This window comes from Solanum lycopersicum, chromosome 10 (genome assembly GCF_036512215.1).
Source record: "Solanum lycopersicum chromosome 10, SLM_r2.1".
In the NCBI taxonomy this organism is placed as follows: Eukaryota; Viridiplantae; Streptophyta; class Magnoliopsida; order Solanales; family Solanaceae; genus Solanum; species Solanum lycopersicum.
Genome location: NC_090809.1, coordinates 49,496,539 through 49,516,050, shown reverse-complemented (window position 1 = coordinate 49,516,050; position 19,512 = coordinate 49,496,539). Strand labels below are relative to the sequence as shown.

The following is a 19,512-nucleotide window of genomic DNA, read 5'->3' as shown; positions in this document are numbered from 1 at the left end:
AGTTTAGGAATCTGTTTATGTATTTGGCCAGCAAAAAAACATTATCAATGCCTAAAAAGTGGCTCATCTAACCCTCAGATCTTAAAAAACTCACTAATATTAGCGAAAACTTAAATCCTTCAGTATCATTTTTTGTTTTACTCAGAAGCATCATGACGTAGGATTCTGAGATCAAGTTCAACCGAGTAGTAAAACTCCCTCCCAAATTCTCTAACTAAACTGCTTGAGATAAAGTCTTACTTCTACATGCACAAGAATTGAAAAATGATTTTCAGATTAAACAGAGTTTATTTTTTTGCCCATGTCTCGCACAAATTGATTCTTGACATCAAATTTTACAAAGAATTCCAACGCTATATTCATGTAGTCCATCTCTACGTATGTTATACTTCATTCCTCCCATAGTCTCATTGCACTCCCAACAATTAACTTCCTTCCTGTTCTCTACATAGTATACTTACTTCAGTATGAAATTTAATAGTTTAAAGAGTAAAACAACGATAATAAGGCATAATGTGTAGACAAACATTTAATATAGCCTCGACTAATAAGTAAGCATTCCAACTTTGAGAGTGCATATTAAAGCATCTCGACTTGAGAAGTCATGACCCTCTATACTCAAATTTTTGACATTCCCTACATGATCCAAAGATAACTTACTAAATAAATAAATATGACACAATATGTTTTTAAAACTATTTCATACAATCTATAGTAGCTTTACGACAACATATTCCTCAATGCACGAGTCCAATATCTTGCCATACAAAAAAACTACATTTTTCTGTCGAAACACAAATTTCACAACCCCTTTTAATTATACATCAATGTCTTGCACATATTCCCCACATAGGCATAATCATAGTAAAAGAAAGAACATAAAAATTGACAATGGATGAGAATGTAGAGAGTTAACTTTATTAAACATTATTGATAGGCTCATGAGTCTACTATCATAATTTAAGCTTTATATAACCCTATAAGCTAGTAATAAGGTCGTGCTAGCTTCCGATTCTAAAAGCATAACAACTAAGTTTTGCTACATGGATGATGACAAATTCAACAATCAAAAATTAATTAGTGAATGTGCTTCTTGACACAAAAAAAGTGATGTAACACAAACACAAAAGATGACCGGATGTTATGCTGTATATACCAAGGGGCATTGGCGTATTAAATGGAACATACCCTACATTTCTCAATATGAGCATAAAACTCGATATTGACTCATAGATTAGTTAATTTTATATAGAAAATGAGAGTTGAAATGGACTATGACAGATACATACACGGATGCTCCTGCTTAAATAAATGAGTGTTTGAAGATCATTATTTTCGAAATATGCAGCACTCATTCGTCTTGTCGAAGCCATGGTTCAATAATCTCGTAGAGTATCATGCCCTCATACTTCACTTGAGAGGGATATGGATTGTAGCTACATGTGCTCAACTTTAAGTGAGAGATCCATTGACATTTAACAGCAATCCATTGACGACAATGACATTCTCTGCATGTGTTACCCATGAGAATCAATAGCCCCATAAATTATCTAATAGAGCAAATTTTGTTTAGCTACTGAAATTCTCCGAACTAACCCCCTACTGCTAACTACATAATTAAATTTTAGAAAAAAATTATGCGAGAAACTAAGAACGTATATCTGTTTTAAATCATAAATTCTAGTCACCTGTCATTTTGGTTCAAGTTGATAAGCATGACATAGCAACCTCCAAGCTAGCTATTGTATGACTTATATTTTCATCTGAGTTTGGAGACAGAATATATGATATATCTTGGACAGGTAGACATCTCATGAGAAACTTTAGTAAAAAACGACAGGCAACTATTACAATTTTTCATGTTCAAACTCACGCCATTGGAACAATTGTTATTGTATTGTTATTTTTCAGGGTTTTACCTTGAATAATATCAATAGAATATCCACATTGTTTAGAGATATCCCCACAAGCTCACATGCATTGATAATAAAAGAATTAGATGCAAACTGAAACAAACAAACTTTAGAAAGGCAAAAAAGCACAAGTTCTTCTTATTTCTATCTTGGAGAAATTGCTTGAGAGATTTTCCTGACAAAAATGAAAATTGCAGAGAACATGTAGATAACATTACCAAATGAATGAAGAAAGTTTACCCAAAAAATAAAAAAAAAGCATGTTAATAATAAACACAACCTCTACTCACGTCGCATATTTGGAATCGAACAATTAGATACTACGTTCTAGAAATGTATGACAACAATGGATAAAAATAACCTTGACCTACATTCATGAGGAAAACACAGTTGCTACTCTCACGGGTGAAAATGTGGAAAACAGTATATGATAAACTCCATTTTTGTACTTTTGTATTAAGTTATCCCCTAACAATATAACTAATTATATTTTCAAATAAACTCTCTTTCTAGTTTCAGAATTCGAAACCAAAATACTCGAAATATTAAAAAAGAATCAGTATTTATTGGAGATAGTGTAATGCAGGCTTAAAGGAATAATTATGTATGTTCAATTAGTTAGCTAATCTGTTAATTAGTTAGTTAGGAGTTTCAATTAGTTAGCTAATTTGTTAATTAGTTAGTTAGGAGTTTCAATTAGTTAGCTAATCTGTTAATTAGTTAGTTGGGAGTCAGTCAGTACATTCCACGTGTATATATATAGTACCATACTTCATCTTTGTAATTTAGTTTTCAGATAATACAAATCAGAAATTTCCCAAAATTGATTCTCTCTACTTTGTTCATGTTTGTTCATGGTATTAGAGCATATAAATATGAGATTCAGGTTCACAACTATTCAATCTTGAGTTTTATTTCAGAGTTTAAGCCATTATCACAGTTTGAAGAATATGGTGGAAACAACATCAGAAGGAAGTGCAACTGGGATTTCAGTTACTATTGATGGAATTGAAAAAAATCGAAATCATCCCCCTGTATCTTCATCCATCTGATACTCCAGGTAGTGTATTGACTTCAGTTCAGCTCACAGGAACTGAGAACTACTCAATATGGAGCAGATCCTTAATGATCAATCTTAGGGCAAAAAGTAAGCTTGGTTTTGTTCTAGGAACATGTCGAAAAATAGATTATAATTCAGCATTGGAAGAGCAGTGGGAGAAATGTAATGCCTTTGTGTTAGCATGGATCATGAACACAGTATCCAAGGAGCTATTGAGCGGAATTGTGTATGCATCAGACACAACTATGGTCAGGGCAGATCTGAATGAACGATTCAACAAAGTTGATGGATCTAGAAGCTATCAACTCCATCGCGAAATCTGCACACTTAATCAAGGTAATATGACAATATCAGGGTATTTCACAATATTACGCCTCTTATAGGATGAATTTGATGCGTTGGTTCCTCCACCTACTTGTAACTGTGATAAATCTAGGACGTATGTTGATCATTTACAGTTTCTACGATCGTTTGCTTTTTTATGGGATTAAGTGAGGTATACATTCATGCTCGTAGTCAAATTTTAATGATGAATCCCATGCCTAGTGTAAGTAAAGCTTATGCCATGATAGTAGCGATGAAAGCCAACGAGTAAATGCAGGATCTAGGATTGGTGGTGATCTAAATGAATCAATGACTTTGTATGCTAGCAGAGGACGAGGTACTCATAATTCAAATGAATACATGACATTGTATAATGATAGAAGAAGAGGTAATCAGTTGCCGAATGATTCAATGGCTATGTACACTAGGAGAGGTGGATACACAAATAATGGATCTGGAAGTAATACAAATAATGGATCTGGAAGTAATGGTGGATATTATGGATTTGAAAGTAATAGTGGAAGTAAAGGTGGATATTATAATCCCAGGTAGAAGAAAAATTGGCATTTCTTTTGTGATTATTGCAAGTTACATGGACATACTAATGATATATGTTTTAAGCTCATTGATATCCAGCTGATTGGAAGTTCAAGAAAAATCCTGGATCAGGGGAATAAACAGGCGCATGAAATACTGGGAGAGACATTGTTAGTCATGCTTATGTTGACAGGGATCCTAGAGATGCATTTGGATTAATGCATCATAGTTCAACATTTCCATGCCAAGGTTCAATTAACAAATCATCAACCAGTACTTCTGGAGGAAATAATGACCATATTGATAAAAAGGAGCAGCATGTAGCAAACACTCCTATGGCTAATACTGCTCGTGCTCATATGGTAGGTATTTCTACTAATGTTTTTCCAGCAACAAATAGTAGTGACTTGCCAAATGCTAATGTAGAATGGATAGTGGATTCTGGTGCGACTTGCCACATGACTCATAGTGTTAGAAGTTTAACTGAACTATCACACTCTAATGCATGTAAAAATAAGAAAGTGCACTCCCAAATGGTCAATCTACCTTAGTTTCGAATATTGGTAATTGCAGGCTATCAACTGGTGATGTTTTGAAAAATGTGTTGGTTGTACCTGAATTTAAATTTGATCTACTTTCGGTATCTCAATTGACCAAGCAACTGAATTGTTCTGTAACCTTTTTTCCTAAGCACTATGTGTTTCTGGACCTCTTCGATGGGAAGGTGAAGGGGACTGGTGAAGAGAGGGAAGGCCTTTATTACTTTTCAAGTCATTTTTCATCCCAAGTCAGACATGAACAGCAAGGTTTAATGGAACAAATAGAGAAATCATAAGGTATTGTATGGCATAATAGACTTGGCCATCCTCCAATGAGAGTGTTGAAGCAATTTTCCTTTTTTCCCAAGTTCACTGATGAAGAAACATGTAATAATTGTCCAGTATGTCCATTAGCTAAACAAACTAGATTGTCCTTTCCTACAAGCTTGTCAAGATCATATGCTGTTTTTGATTTACTTCATGTAGATGTTTGGGGGCCATATAGAACTCCTACACATGTTTGTTTTGGGTTCTTTCTTACTATTGTTGATGATCATTCAAGAATGACTTGGGTATTTTTAATGAAATTGAAGAGTGATATTTTTGTTACACTCAAATGTTTTCTTACTTTGGTTCATAATCAATTTAATAAGTCTGTCAAGAAGAGTAGATCAAACAATGGGACTGAATTCTTCAACAGGGATTGTAAAACTTTGTTTAAATCAATGGGGATAATACATGAGAGCAGCTGCCCACATACTTTTCAACAGAATGGGGTGGTTGAGAGGAAACATAGACACATCTTAGAGGTGGCCAGGGCCATTAGATTTACAGGATCTATACCAATCATATTTTGGAGAGAATGTGTGTTATCTGCTGTCTATTTGATAAATAGAATGCCAACAACAACATTGAAGGGTTAATCACCATATGTTATTTTTAATGGTCATCAACCTAGTTTTACTCATATAAGAACCATTGGTTGTTTATGCTATGTCACCAAGGAACTTAGAGCTGATAAATTTTCACCTAGAGCTGAGGCATGTGTATTGTTGGGCTATTCAGCAACCCCAAAAGGTTACATTGTTTAGAGTTTGAGTGCAAAAATATTATTAGTCAGTAGATATGTTATTTTCAAAGAAGGTATATTTCCTTTTGCTGCACAGAAGAAGAAATCTCATCGACCTATATTTCTTGCAAATGATCTAATTCTGATGAAGAAAGGGTTCACTTGGAGAAAAATGATAATGCACACGATGATAATGCTAACGCAGATTTAGAAGAGGCACAAGGTGGTGCTGATGTACAAAATATAAATGATGATGTTGTTGATGTACAGAATATAAATGATAATGTTGTTGATGTAATTCCTAATGAATTGGTAGTTGAGCAAAGGCCAAGATATTCTACTAGATCTTCAAAGCGTTCTGTTTGGCTAAATGATTTTGTGACTAATGCAATTGATTCTGATCATCCTTATTCCATAGCCAATTACATATCTTACTAGCACTTATCTTCTAAATATCAAGTATTCCTTGGTAAGTTTTCTGCAGAAGTGGAACTTAGATGTTATGAGGAAGCTGTTCAAGATCCTAGATGTGTACTGGCTATGCAACAAGAGATTAAATCATTGGAAGAAAATGACACTTGGGAGATAGTAAAGTTGCCAGCCATGAAGTCAGCAATAGGTGTTCGAAATCAAATACAAGGAAAATGGTACTATTGATAGGTTTAAAGCAAGGCTTGTGGCTAAGGGATATAGTCAGACTGAAGGTATTGACTATCAAGAAAGTTTTGCTCCAGTAGTTAAAATGGTAACTGTGAGATCAATCATTGCCTTAGTTGAAAACTGGAAGATATTCCAAATGGATGTCTTCAATGCCTTCTTACAAGGTGATCTATTTGAAGAAGTATAGATGGAACTACCTAAGGGGTTTGTCAGTACAGATAAACATCTCATGTAAGCTTATAAAGTCATTGTATGGACTTAAACAAGCATCTAGGCAATGGGATACTAAGCTTACTGAAGCCCTTTGACAATCAGGATTCACTCAAAGTCATTTAGACTATTTATTGTTCACCAAGAAGAGCACTGTTGGACATGTTATTGTTTTAGTTTATGTCGATAATTTATTAATAACGGGAAGTGATCCTTTACTGATTCAGGACACTAAGCAGGTGCAACACAATCACTTTAAAATAAATGATTTGGGTGAATTGAGATACTTTCTGGGCATAGAGTTATGTAGGTCATCATCTGGTATTGTCATGAGCCGAAGAAAGTATGCATTAGAGTTGATTTCGAAGGCTGGGCTAACAGGTGCACAACCAGTATCAACACCATTGGAAGTAATCTCAAGCTAACTCTAGCTGAATATGGTGGTAGCAGTGATGGTCAATTATTGCATGATGTTAGTAGTTATCAACGATTAGTTGGAAAATTACTGTACTTGACCAACACAAGACCTGACATTGCCTTCACTATTCAGACTTTAAGTCAATATATGCAACAACCTAAAATCTCACATTGGAATGCAACTATGAGAGTGATTAGATACATTAAAGGTAATCCAGGGTTAGGTTTGCTTATGAGTTTTCATAGGGAATTTAAGTGGACTGGATTTTGTGATGCCGACTGAGTTGCTTGTCTCAGTACCAGGAAGTCAGTTAGTGGATATTTGCTCAAATTTGGTGATTCATTGATCTCTTGGAAATCCAAGAAACAGAATATTGTATCCAGGAGTTCTCCAGAGGCAGAATATAGGAGTTTAGATACACTCACAGCAGAGGTCGTATGGGTGGCAAATTTGTTTAAAGAACTTCAAGTACCACTGCATACTCCTTCATCAATATATTGTGACAGCAAGGCTGTAATACAAATTGCTGCAAATCCTGTTTTTCATGAAAGGACAAAACATATTTAAATTGATTGTCATTTTATACGTGAAAGGATTCAATAGGGACTCATTCAGACCATATACATCAACACTAAGGATCAGCAGGAAGATTTACTTACTAAAGCACTTGGTCGTTCACAACATGATTTTCTATTGGCCAAGCTTGGTGTTCTGAATATTTTCAGTACATCCAGCTTGACGGAGGGTATTGGAGATAGTGTAATGCAGGCTTAAAGGAATAATTATGTATGTTCAATTAGTTAGCTAATCTGTTAATTAGTTAGCTAGGAGTTTCAATTAGTTAGCTATATATGTTAATTAGTTAGTTAGGAGTCAGTCAGTACATTCCACGTGTGTGTGTGTGTGTGTGTGTGTATATATATATATATATATATATATATATATATATATATATATATATATATATATATATCGTACCATACTTCATCTTTGTAATTCAGTTTTTCAGATAATACAAATCAGAAATTTCCCAAAATTGAATCTCTCTACTTTGTTCATGTTTGTTCAGTATTAAAACGTAAAATACTCAAAAATCGAAATCAAAATTCATGATATGAGGAAACTTGCAAAACCTAATCATTTTCCCCTATTAGCTATGTACAAACCTATCAAAAACATGATTGTGTGTGAGATTAAACATGAAAAAATTTATCAAAGTTGACAACTAAAAACAACAAATTTAAGATAACTTTTACAAAATCACGGATAAAAGTCACATCTTGATGAAAGAAGAATTGATTATGCTTTGAAGACTAGATAAAGCAACCATGGTTGCAAGAGTTTGACGCAATTGATGATTCTCTAAATGGAGGTAGAGTGGGAAAGATGGATCTGAAACAAACAGGGGACATAGAGACTTGATTACTGTTTTTTTGCATATGAACTAGTATACGTTGCTTGCTTAAAATTAATGACAATACACGTGTTAAGATGGTAATTCAATACCCAGTTAAATAAGTCCCAAGTCAGTTGTACAAATAACATAACCTTTTGTAATTGATTATTGTTGTGATAGTCCAACCTTGTTGGCTTATAACATAGGTAATATAAATATATATATATATATATATATATATATATATATATATAGACAGACATGATTTCTTCAGAAGTTAATGTGTACACGTGCACTCCCACATATAATGTGAGTACTTTTGTCTTTTACCACGATTAGTAATGCAGGTATAAATACTACATAAATAATAGTATCATGTTTGATAGTTGGCTAAGAAGTAAGAAGTCTTACGAGAACTCATTCTCACTTAGGGCCCGTTTGGATGGGTTTAATAAAAGCAGCTTTAAAAAAGTACTTTTGAAAGTGCTGAAACTTATTTTTAAAATAAGCAATTATGCGTTTGGATAAAAGTGCTGAAGTTGTTATGCCAAACGTGAAAAAGGAAAAATAGAAGAAAGAGATGTTAGGGTTATATGGGTAATTTGGAGATTGTATAAAAATATTAAGGGAAAAAACATAAAAATGTGGTCAACTTAAAACAGTTTATAAGCTAAAAAAAAAGCACCCTACCCCAGCTTTTAACTTTTGGCTTAAAATAAGTTTTTTTAACTTAAAATAAGCTATTTTGAGTATTGCCAAACAATTAAATAAGTCAAAAACCAGCTTTTAAGTCAGTTTGACTAGCTTTTAAGCTGAGCCAAACAGGTTCTTAATAGAGTCATTCCTTCGTTACTAGGTTATGAGTACCTACCGTTCAGAGATGCTATCAAAGTATAAGAAAGTTAACTAAATTCTCCTGTGTAGTTTAGATAAAGCATCCCTTATTACCTTACAACATCTAATTGGACACAATTTATTCTATTTTTAAAATAGCGGATTAACCATATTCTTTTGTCAAATTAAATAAAACACCCTTATTGCCCCACACCATCTAATTAGGACACAACTTATTCTATTATATTCCCAAAGTAGCAAATTAACTAAGTTCTCTTGTCTAGTCAGATAAAACACGCTCATCGCTCCACGTCATTTGATTACGACACAACTTATTCTATTTCTAAAATAGTGGATTAGCCACCCTGATCGCCCCGCGTCATCTAATCAGGCCATAACTTATTCCATTTTATTTTATTCCTAAAACAGAAGATTAACCTAGTTCTCCTGTCTAGTTCAGATAAAGCGCTCCTGATCACCCCACGTCATCTGATTACGACACATTAGCGAATTAGTCAAGTTCTTTTTGCCTAGTTTAGGTAAAAACACCTTTATCACCCCACATCATCATTTGACCAGGAGACAAAACTTATTCAATTCCTAAAATAGCTGATTCTGTAACAATGTTCTTTATTTTTCCAAAAAAGAGCACCCATAACACATTGATGCATAAAATAAATATAATGTTTAACTTATAATTTAAAAATTCTCATAACGAATACATATATAAATTATAAAAAAAAACCTATATATTATCTTTTACCAAATAGAAAATTGAATAATTATACATAAATTATTAAACTTTTCATAACTAGTATTCATATAAAATAATACATACTAATATACGTATTATTAATACTTACATAATTCTTATTATATCTATGTTTGACTTCAAAGTTAAGTTATGGTGAGACAAAGGCCGGACCCACCCCCATACACTGCTCACCTGGTCTAACTTGGATCAAACTCCTTATCAACGCCTACGGTAAAACTAAAACCCTTGAATTTCAATCTAACGGTGTATATTTCAGCATCGTTACGCACGAAGACTGACCCTAGATTCCCTCTATTATGTATCTCTCTCTATTAGCTCATAAGCCGACTTTCTCTCTGTTTCTCCTGCCTCATTTTCTCTCTCTCTAAAACAAAACCCATACCCTCCTGATACTAAGAGAGAGAAAGAGGGAAGTGTGGAAAGATGAATGGGGACATGAATCAACAACAACAACAACAGCAGTTGCAGCAGCAACAACAGCAACAGTGGATGGCGATGCAGCAGTATCAGCAGCAATGGATGGCGATGCAGCAGTATCCACCAGCGGCGGCAATGGTAATGCAGCAACAGATGATGTATGGTCAGCAGTACATGCCCTACTATCATCAACAACACCAGCAGATGATTCAGATTCAGCAAAACGCAAGCGAAGATAACAGGACGATCTGGATTGGCGATCTTCAACAGTGGATGGATGAAGGTTATCTCCATACATGCTTCGCTCAAGCTGGAGAGGTTTTTTCTTTTTTTCTCTCTCTTTCGCTTGCATTTGTTTATTTAGAGTTTCTTTTCCAATGAAATTTATCTGAATAGAGCCGAATTCATAAACTGGATCGATTCCAAATAGCTTGACATTGAGATATAGTTTCTTTCTCTTACATTTGCTTATTTAGAGTTTCTTTTGCCTGAATTGAGTGGAATTGATAAAGCGGATCCTGAATAACTTGGGATTGATATATAGTTTCCCTCATAGCTCTAGGGAATGAAAAGAACATTCATAAGGTGGATGCTGATGAGTGATGAGATGCCGATTAGTTTAAGATTGATGTATAGTTACTTGTATATTTCAAATGGACTAAAATAGGGTGGAATGAACAATGGATTCATGAAGTTGATCCTGGTTTGTTTGAGATTGACAATTGAGATGTAGCTTCGACCATATTTGTGTGTTATGAAATGGGATTGAATAAAGAAGAGTGGATAAGGTTACAAACGTGGATTCTGAAAGTTTTAGATTGAGGTATAGTGGATTGAAAATTTAGGAAGTGAACCTCTAAAAGCTGCATGATTTCCCATTTAATGTGCCATTGACCGTGACCAAGACGTTACCAGAAACGAGATTCCATTTGATGGGATAATAAACGACTGAGATTTAATGAATGATTCGTTGGATTATATGGTATTCCCGCCCCCAACCTCCCTTTTGGCCATCTGTTTGAATGGAGACTCAGAAGTTGAACATGTTATTCGTATCGGTAAAACTAAGAATGTCTTGCTGCTTCTACGATAATTAGGATTTGGAAGAAGTAAATACATTTTACTACCTTCAATTTCATTATAGTTTTGTGTATTAACTTAGTATCCAGTTTATGACAATAATTCACACCTGATTATAATTGGGGATGCAAATTGGTAAAAATGATGAGAAAGTGTTCATGTGGGGTTTAATAGCATAGAACTAGTTTATCGTACTCCGAGCTGCATGTGCCGCCACCTTACCTTGCACTGTAAGGTACAAATCAGATTTGGTGTATGCTTTTTGCCCATACTCGGCTTGAGGCTTGAGCAGGCCCAAGCCCGGCTAGAGGGTGAAGCCGCTAAAGTGAAGCTTCAGGCCCAAAAATTTTGGGGGCCTCATTTATTATTTTTCTTTAGGTGTTCGGTAATGGTATGGGTAGCCCCCTCAATTAATCCGAAGTTGTGTCAGGTAAGGCCCATTAAATGGAGAAGCACTTTCTAGAATTTTTTTTTCTATTTCAAGGCTCGACCCAATCTGATACCTCTGGTTATGGAAAGAGGGATCTTGTCCATCCCGCCACAATCATTTATACTGGGGCCCTACTTTTTTACTGAAGTAATTAATTTATAGGTTAGTTTTCCTTTTAAAGATATTTAATGTTTCAAAGTAGAAAGGTAAAATATATTACAAAACTAGAAGATAAATTTTAGTTTTATAGTTAATGTAATTGTTTGAACAAAAATTGGAGCCTCTAAACCGTTTTCATGAATGCACAATTTGGGGTTATTTACATTCTACAATTGCTGTTTTCTGAAATTTCATGCATTGGCTTCAGTTGGCCCATACTTGGCTTGAGCAGGCCCAAGGCCGGCTATAGGGTGTAGCCGCTAAAGAGAAGCTTTAGGCCCCAAAATTTTGGGGGCCTCATTTTTTATTTTTCATTAGGTGTTCAGTATTAGTATAGAGACCCCTCAAATAGTCCAAAGTCATGTCAGGTAAGGCCCATTAAATGGAGAATCACTTAGTAAAAGTTCTTTTTTTTTTCTATTTCAAGGCTCAACCTTGATACCTCTGTTATGGAAACAAGGATCTTGTCCACCCCGCCACAATCATTTATAGTGGGGCCCTATTCTTTTTAGTGAAGTAATGAATTTAGAGGTTAGTTTTTCTTTTAAAAGATATTTAATATTTCAAAGTAGAAAGGTAAAATATTTTACAGAACTAGAAGATAAATTTTAGTTTTGTGATTGATGTAATCGTTTGAACAAGAATTGTAGAAGGAGAATAACTTCCCCTAAAACCTTATCATGAATGCAAAATTTGGTGTTATATACATTCTACAATTGTTTTTTTTTTCTAAAATTTCATATGTTGGCTTGAGTAAGCGCATACTTGGCTTGAGCAAGTCCAGGGCCCGCTAGAGAGTGAAGCCGCTCAAGCAAAGCTTTAGGCCCCAAAATTTATTGGGCCTCATTTTTTATTTTTCATTAGGTAATTGGTATTAGTATTGAGACCCCTCTATTAATCCGAAGTCGTGTCAGGTAACGCCCATTACACGGAGAAACGCTTTCTAGAAAGATCTTTCTATATCAAGGTTCGGTTCTGATACCTCTGCTTAAGGGAAGAGGATCTTGTTCATCCACCACAATCATTTATAGTGGAACTCTATTTTTTTATTACTATTAATAAATTTGTATGTTAGTTTTTCTTTTGAAAGATATTCAATATTTCAAAGTAGAAAGGTAAAATATTTTACAAACCTAGAAGATAAATTTTAGTTTTGTGTAGTTGTTTGAAAAAAATTTGGAGAAGGAGAATAAATTCCCCTAAACCATTACCATGAATGCAAATTTGGGGTTATTTACATTCTACATTTACTTTTTTCTGAAGTTTCATGTGTTGCAACAAGTTAATTGAAGCATCAAAAAATTATTGATAACTTCTTGAATTAATTTCTATTACCCAAGATCAACAATGTGTCGGGAAAGATTAAATGGTTTCTAAGAAAATTATTAACAGCTTAACATCTCAAAAACTAAAAATATATATCTCAAATAAAAATAATAATAAGGCCTTTCATTGAAGTTTGGCTTTAGGCCACCAATCTTATTGAGCCGACCCTGAGCTGGCCTTACCATGCTCTCCTGTAGACATATTGCTTGGATGGGGAAAACAGGGGCCCAATGAGAATTTCCAGAAGATTTGGAATACTATCCCACGAGCAATTAGTGGACTGTATGTCTTGGGTTAAAACAACAATTTTTTTGAATACATAAGTAGAAGCATACTTAGTCTTAACAAATACATTGCATTGCTAGCTTTTTGGTGCAATGTGTCCCTCACAGATGATGTACATGCTATGCTTGGTACATGTTATGTGTTTTTTTGTAGCACAGTGTTATGTATATCAGGAAAGTGAGGGTTTATTATTCTACTTGTATATGATGGGTAAAATGAGGGGATTGATTGGAATTTTTTTGAGTGTATAGCCACGTAAGGATCTGTCACATCATGCAATAGAATGGGTGGTAGATATGCTAAGAGAATGAAAACCACTGTGGGAGGCAATTTCATATAGTAATTTGTTTTGATTGGCAATTTAAGAGATCTTGTACAAATAAAAAAGTTACAGTAGAAAATTCCTCCTGAATACCACTTCTGGACTAGGTCCTATGTCAAAATAAGCATGGCTTATGGTGTTTAATCAGCTAGTGTAATAACAATGGTCTGCATAAGTTCTCTTGGTTGATCACTTATCATAAAACATGCAGGTTATTTCTGTGAAGGTCATTCGAAATAAGCAGACTGGTCAATCAGAGCGTTATGGGTTTATTGAGTTCAATACCCACGAAGCTGCAGAAAAAGTCCTACAGAGCTACAATGGCACTATGATGCCAAATGCAGAGCAACCTTTCCGCCTAAATTGGTCAGCCTTTAGCTCTGGTGAAAAGCGTGCAGATGTTGGTGCTGGTGCTGGCTCCGGGTCTGATTTATCGATTTTTGTAGGAGATTTGGCCTCTGATGTCACTGATACAATGTTGCGTGACACATTCTCCAGTAGATATCCATCTGTGAAAGGTGCAAAAGTAGTAATAGATTCGAACACAGGTCGTTCAAAAGGCTATGGCTTTGTTAGGTTTGATGACGAAAGTGAGAGGTCGCGAGCCATGACTGAAATGAATGGCATATATTGTTCTAGCAGGGCTATGCGTATTGGTGTTGCTACTCCAAAGAAACCATCACCAATGCAACAATATTTTTCACAAGGTACAAGATATTGTATCCTGTTTTGCTGCAAGTCATTTACTATACTATACCAAATATAGTGAATCAAATTACCATAATTTCTTGTTGTTCGTACTCCCTCATTCTTTATTGAATGAGCTATTTTCCACAGGGTCATTCTAATCATTTTCTCTACTATGCGGACATTACCATATATCTTTCACATATTATCCATATATTGCCATTTTACTGTCTTAATTTTCCATTAACTCTGGAAGTTAATCAACTTGATCACTGATTAATGTAATAGTATTTAATTTGGAGGAGTCATTATGTCTTTTACCTGGCTGAACAGTTTTGACTCTCTTCTGGTAGTTTAACTATGCTAGTTACTACTTAGCTATGTGCCTACATTTGTTTTTGTTGTCAAAATTTTTGGATCTTATTCTTCCATTTTCTTCTTGAGGTGTTGAACTGCTGACACTCTTTTTCAGCTGTAATATTAGCAGGTGGACATGCATCAAATGGTGCTGCAACCCAGACTTCCCAGACTGATAGTGATTTATCCAACACAACAGTGGGTGCTTCTCTCTCTTGTGGAAATTGGTCCTAGTTACTCAATTAGCTTTCAAACTTATGATTTACTGTGTAGGTTTTTGTGGGAGGACTTGACTCGGAAGTTACTGATGAAGAGCTCAGGCAGTCATTTAGCCAGTTTGGCAATGTTGTTTCTGTGAAAATTCCAGCTGGAAAAGGATGTGGTTTTGTACAATTTTCAGAAAGGTAATGTGCGATATTGCTATACATGAATAACTGATATTTAGAAATTTAGTGCAATGTATTGGTATACAAGGCAATGAGGAGAAGTGACTGTCACGACTCAGGAATAGTGGTGACAGATTGAAGTCTTCGAGTTACCTTTATTTGGTCTGATTTGATAGAAACCTACGTAACTATCAATGGATGAAAATGGTTGGAGCTTTTAGGCTGGTACTAGTTTAGTATTTTCTTAGTGTTTGGTTTGGCTTTATTTGTGATACTTGAGAGTATGCAACATCTCTCTACCTCCTCGAGGTAGGGGTAAGGTCTTTGCACACTCTACTCTCTCCCGACCCCTCTTATGGGACTACACTGGGTTTATTGTTGTTACTTGAGAATCTGCAACCACAGTTATCAGGGTAACATACTGATCATAACAACAAGATGTTTTCCTGTTACCTAGCAACTGTATTTCTGAGAAAGAAAGAGAGGTTCACAGATTGATGAAGGAATATATCTTGGTTACTAAATTTGAATTGTTTCAAAATGGAAAATTCTAATGTACTGATTTTTATCGTGCTTGAATGGAAGGAAAATATGATTTTCTAAATCCAGAAGAACTCTTCCTCTGGGCTATGAAGTGGCCTTCTAGTAAAATATGTCATTTATAACCAACTTGGAATCACCCGTAGAGGTAATCAACTAATCATATTATCAAAACCTAGCCAACGGTTGAAATTGTACTTGCTGCATGAACTCACAGATAAACTAAAGTGATGTATATAGTCAATTTTTTGTCGTTACTGCTGTTTCTATGGAGGCAGGGGATGGTCAGTTGAACACCCTTCGCCAGAAAATTATACTGTGTGTATAGGTCAAATATTACTTTGAATATGTATATATTAAATCTTGAACACCCTTGAGGTATTTTCTGTCATCATCACTGGATGGACGTAGTGTTGATGTTGCGTAACCTACTCGCCTGTTATGTTCCATAGGAGTGCAGCAGAGGATGCAATAGAAAAATTGAATGGAACAGTTATTGGAGCTCAGACAGTTCGTCTTTCCTGGGGTCGCAATCCAGCAAACAAGCAGGTATGTACCAAACCAATTTTTTTTTAATAGTAAGCTGTCCATTGATAAATCAATTTTTAATGGTGTAACAAAATGAATTTAGAATTTATTTGGTGTCTTACCTTTCCTTATTGACTACATTGGATGCTTTCTTTTACGTAATCTCACTGGTTCTGGAGGATGTGCTGTAAAATAACGACTTATAAGATTATAGAAGGCTAGTTTTTACAGTTCTGTGATCTTTGTTTTGTAAGTATTACTGGACTACTGCTGGAGTATTCCTCTGTTGATAATGCAGAAAATAAAAAATAACGACCGGCTTATATTAGTATATTACTCTTGGATTTCCCCGCTATGAAGTAATTGAAACATTTAGAGCTCAAGAGTGACATGGTTTATGCACTTTTTTAGTAGTTGACCTATATTGGATTTCAGATCTAGTTTATAGCTGGAAATGATTTTCGTTGGGTCCTGGGAAGTGATTTTCCACTTATTTTTTGAAAACATTTCTTTAGACCAAGTATTTTGTGCAACAGAACAAGAGAGGGAAAATGTTTGGGGTCGATTTTCAAGGGCACAAGTAGGAGTCACTAGAGTTGTGCAAATAGATAGTTGCAAGCAGGCTAGAAAGAATGGAGAATGACTCCATTATCAAGAGGCCTAGATATACCATCAATCACACCCTATACCACTAGACTGAGAACCTCCACACATGTCGTGTCCCTTCATAACTTCTCCGTCCTTATTTTGAATTTCCTTCTTCTATTGCTCTAGGTTATTCTTTTTTTTTCTTAGAATGAAAAATACAATTTTAATATTATGAAATACTACAAAACCTTTGGTTTACCACAGTTGACTTGATTATATATAGTCTCTCACTTAAGTTCTGCGAGAAAATAATTATTTTCTCCTTCCCGATTTATGTGATACACTTTGATTGGGCACAAAATTTTAGAAAGAAAGACTTTTGGAACTTGTGGTCCCGAATAAACTATGCATATTTGTTTAGCTATAGATGATCTAATTGAGAGTAGAATAAGATTTGTCGTACTTAGAAAAGGTTGGTTCTAAAGTGGGTGTCAAGCTGAGAAGAAAATATTATTTTTTAAAATAAAAAGGTATAATTGTTTTTGATACAGTCAAAAGTTGAGTGCATCACATAAATAACTATAGAGAGAGTACTAACCAATTAAACGCAAGAAATTATTTAGTGGAACCGCTCAAATTAGCCAAATACTGTGAAACAAGTAAGAAAATGATTCCAAGAAATCATTTGCTGTAGCCTGTAGAAAACATTCTTCTTTCCCCCAAACAGACACCCAGTGAAGCTTATAAAATATTTGCTATATAATACAAACTTATACTTGCTCTGTTTTTGCAGTTTAGAACCGACTCTGGTAGTCAATGGAATGGGGGTTATTATGGAAGGCAGAATTACGGTGGTTATGGGTATGGTGCATCGCAGAGCCAAGATTCCATGTATGGTGCTGGAGCAGCTCATGGTGCATCCTCCAATGGATATGGGAATCATGAGCAATCAGTTAGCTGAACTATAGTTGGTTGTGCCATTTAGTTAGGAGTTTGGATAAAAATTATTTTTTTCTTTTTGAAGTTTATATTTGGGGGTGATTTAAATTGGTTTACAGGTTAATACTGGTTGACGAGGATTTGTGACAGGATTTCTGTTATGCTTTGATGGTTGCTAAACTTATTTGTCTCATGTTTCTATTTCCTTCTCTGTTAATTTGTCTCTGCTCAGCATTTTATCTTAGGTCGACTTTGTAAAGTCATCAAAGTAGTAATGAAATTTGTGTGTGCAAACACAAATATGATAGCAACAGTGAGACGTGTACTGTGGTAGGTTGATCCATTAGGATCGACATAGACAAGGAATTTGGTTGGTTATAGTTGTCTTTGTTTGGGGAGAACCAACTTTAGCGGAAATTTAACAACTTCAGTTGGGAAGGAAAGAGAAGAGAAATAGAGATTCAATTCGAGCTAGAAATATTCTGTTCTAAGAGATGCTTACTATTATTACTTGTGGAAAATAAGTCTGGGCTAATGTGACAACAGCATGATTCTTTTAGTAATTTTGGTAAGGTAAGAGAATTGCATCCAAAGTTCAAGAACCAGTTTTCCCTTGACTCCTTTTAGCCAATAAACAAAATGATTCTCTCTCTGGTGAGCTTCTTGATCTTTGTACAACCTGAATATTATATAGGGCCACCAACAATGGTTGAAAGAAGCTGATAGGATAATGGCATTTGCTAGGTCTAAGGGTCCTTCAAACAAACCTCTATTACTCTGGAGTCTGGATAAATGGAGGTTGTTCTTGATGAAAAATTCATCAAACAATTTTGTATCATTGTTTGAGCAGAGGTCCCTTCTGGAATGTTGAGACAGTTGCCTAAACTTCGTGATCGTTGGGATAATGCAAGAGCGGGTGGTTGTTGGCATTGGTCTCTCTTCCATTATTTCTGATGAGCCATTTAATCAGTTGGTTCTTCAGCTTCACAAATGCAAAATATTTAGCAGTGAACAATCGAATCAATATAAAATCACAATTGTCCTTAGCCCCACGGTCACGTCAACTCCAAAATAGGTATAGTTGTAATGTAATATAGAGAACACGCAGATTGAATTGACTGAAGTAATGATGGTATGAATCAAAGTAACTATGAGTAAATAAAGTCTGAGAATATTTGATGAAGATGATTTTGGAGTAGCTTTTGCTCTGAAGAATAGCAAAAGATTGATAGAAAAAATAAACAAGAATCTTGATATTTTCCAAGTAGTCTGAACTAGTAGTTGTAAAGCTTAGGATGGAACCCCTTCCAATATGAAGGCCAAGCCCATTCTATAGGAGTGAATTATGATTGGGATGTAATGATCGACAATCATTCCCTCTTACTATATACTTAGAATGAATAGAATTTGATTACTTATAAAAAAAAATTAACGTTTGCCGTTATTTTTTTGGAGCAAATCTTCTGATTACTAATCTCATCTTCCTTTAGATGCTATATCCCTGTCCGATCTTATTTTCCAAAGTGAAGTAAACTCATTTCCTGTGATGATATCTGACTATTGCATATTTATTTTTTTCACGTGTCTCAAACTAACTTAATAAGTTTCTTACCTTTTATAAATACTTTCTCTATTTCTTATTACTTATTCATATTTCCTTTTTAGTTATTCTTAATTACTTATCAATTTTAACAAATTAGATAATTTTCTTTTACTTCAAATCTCAATTTATT

General features: G+C 34.8%; 1 protein-coding gene across 3 annotated transcripts; it reads left to right on the top strand.

The window, feature by feature from the left end:
- The first annotated feature begins 10,023 nt into the window (after nucleotides 1–10,023).
- On the top strand, nucleotides 10,024–17,972 carry LOC543919 (DNA-binding protein). 3 transcript variants are annotated; one of them, XM_010329088.4, is made up of 6 exons: nucleotides 10,024–10,470; nucleotides 13,966–14,461; nucleotides 14,929–14,996; nucleotides 15,072–15,202; nucleotides 16,177–16,273; nucleotides 17,634–17,959. In XM_010329088.4, the coding sequence occupies exons 1-6, from the start codon at nucleotides 10,159–10,161 to the stop codon at nucleotides 17,799–17,801; spliced, it is 1,272 nt and encodes a 423-aa protein (XP_010327390.1). In that variant the 5' UTR covers nucleotides 10,024–10,158; the 3' UTR covers nucleotides 17,802–17,959. The 3 variants fall into 3 exon arrangements, with proteins under 3 accessions (XP_010327390.1, NP_001300941.1, NP_001234487.2); NM_001314012.1 differs by having other exon boundaries at nucleotides 10,071–10,470; nucleotides 14,926–14,996; nucleotides 17,634–17,972; NM_001247558.2 differs by having other exon boundaries at nucleotides 10,071–10,470; nucleotides 14,914–14,996; nucleotides 17,634–17,972.
- The last annotated feature ends 1,540 nt before the right edge of the window (nucleotides 17,973–19,512 follow it).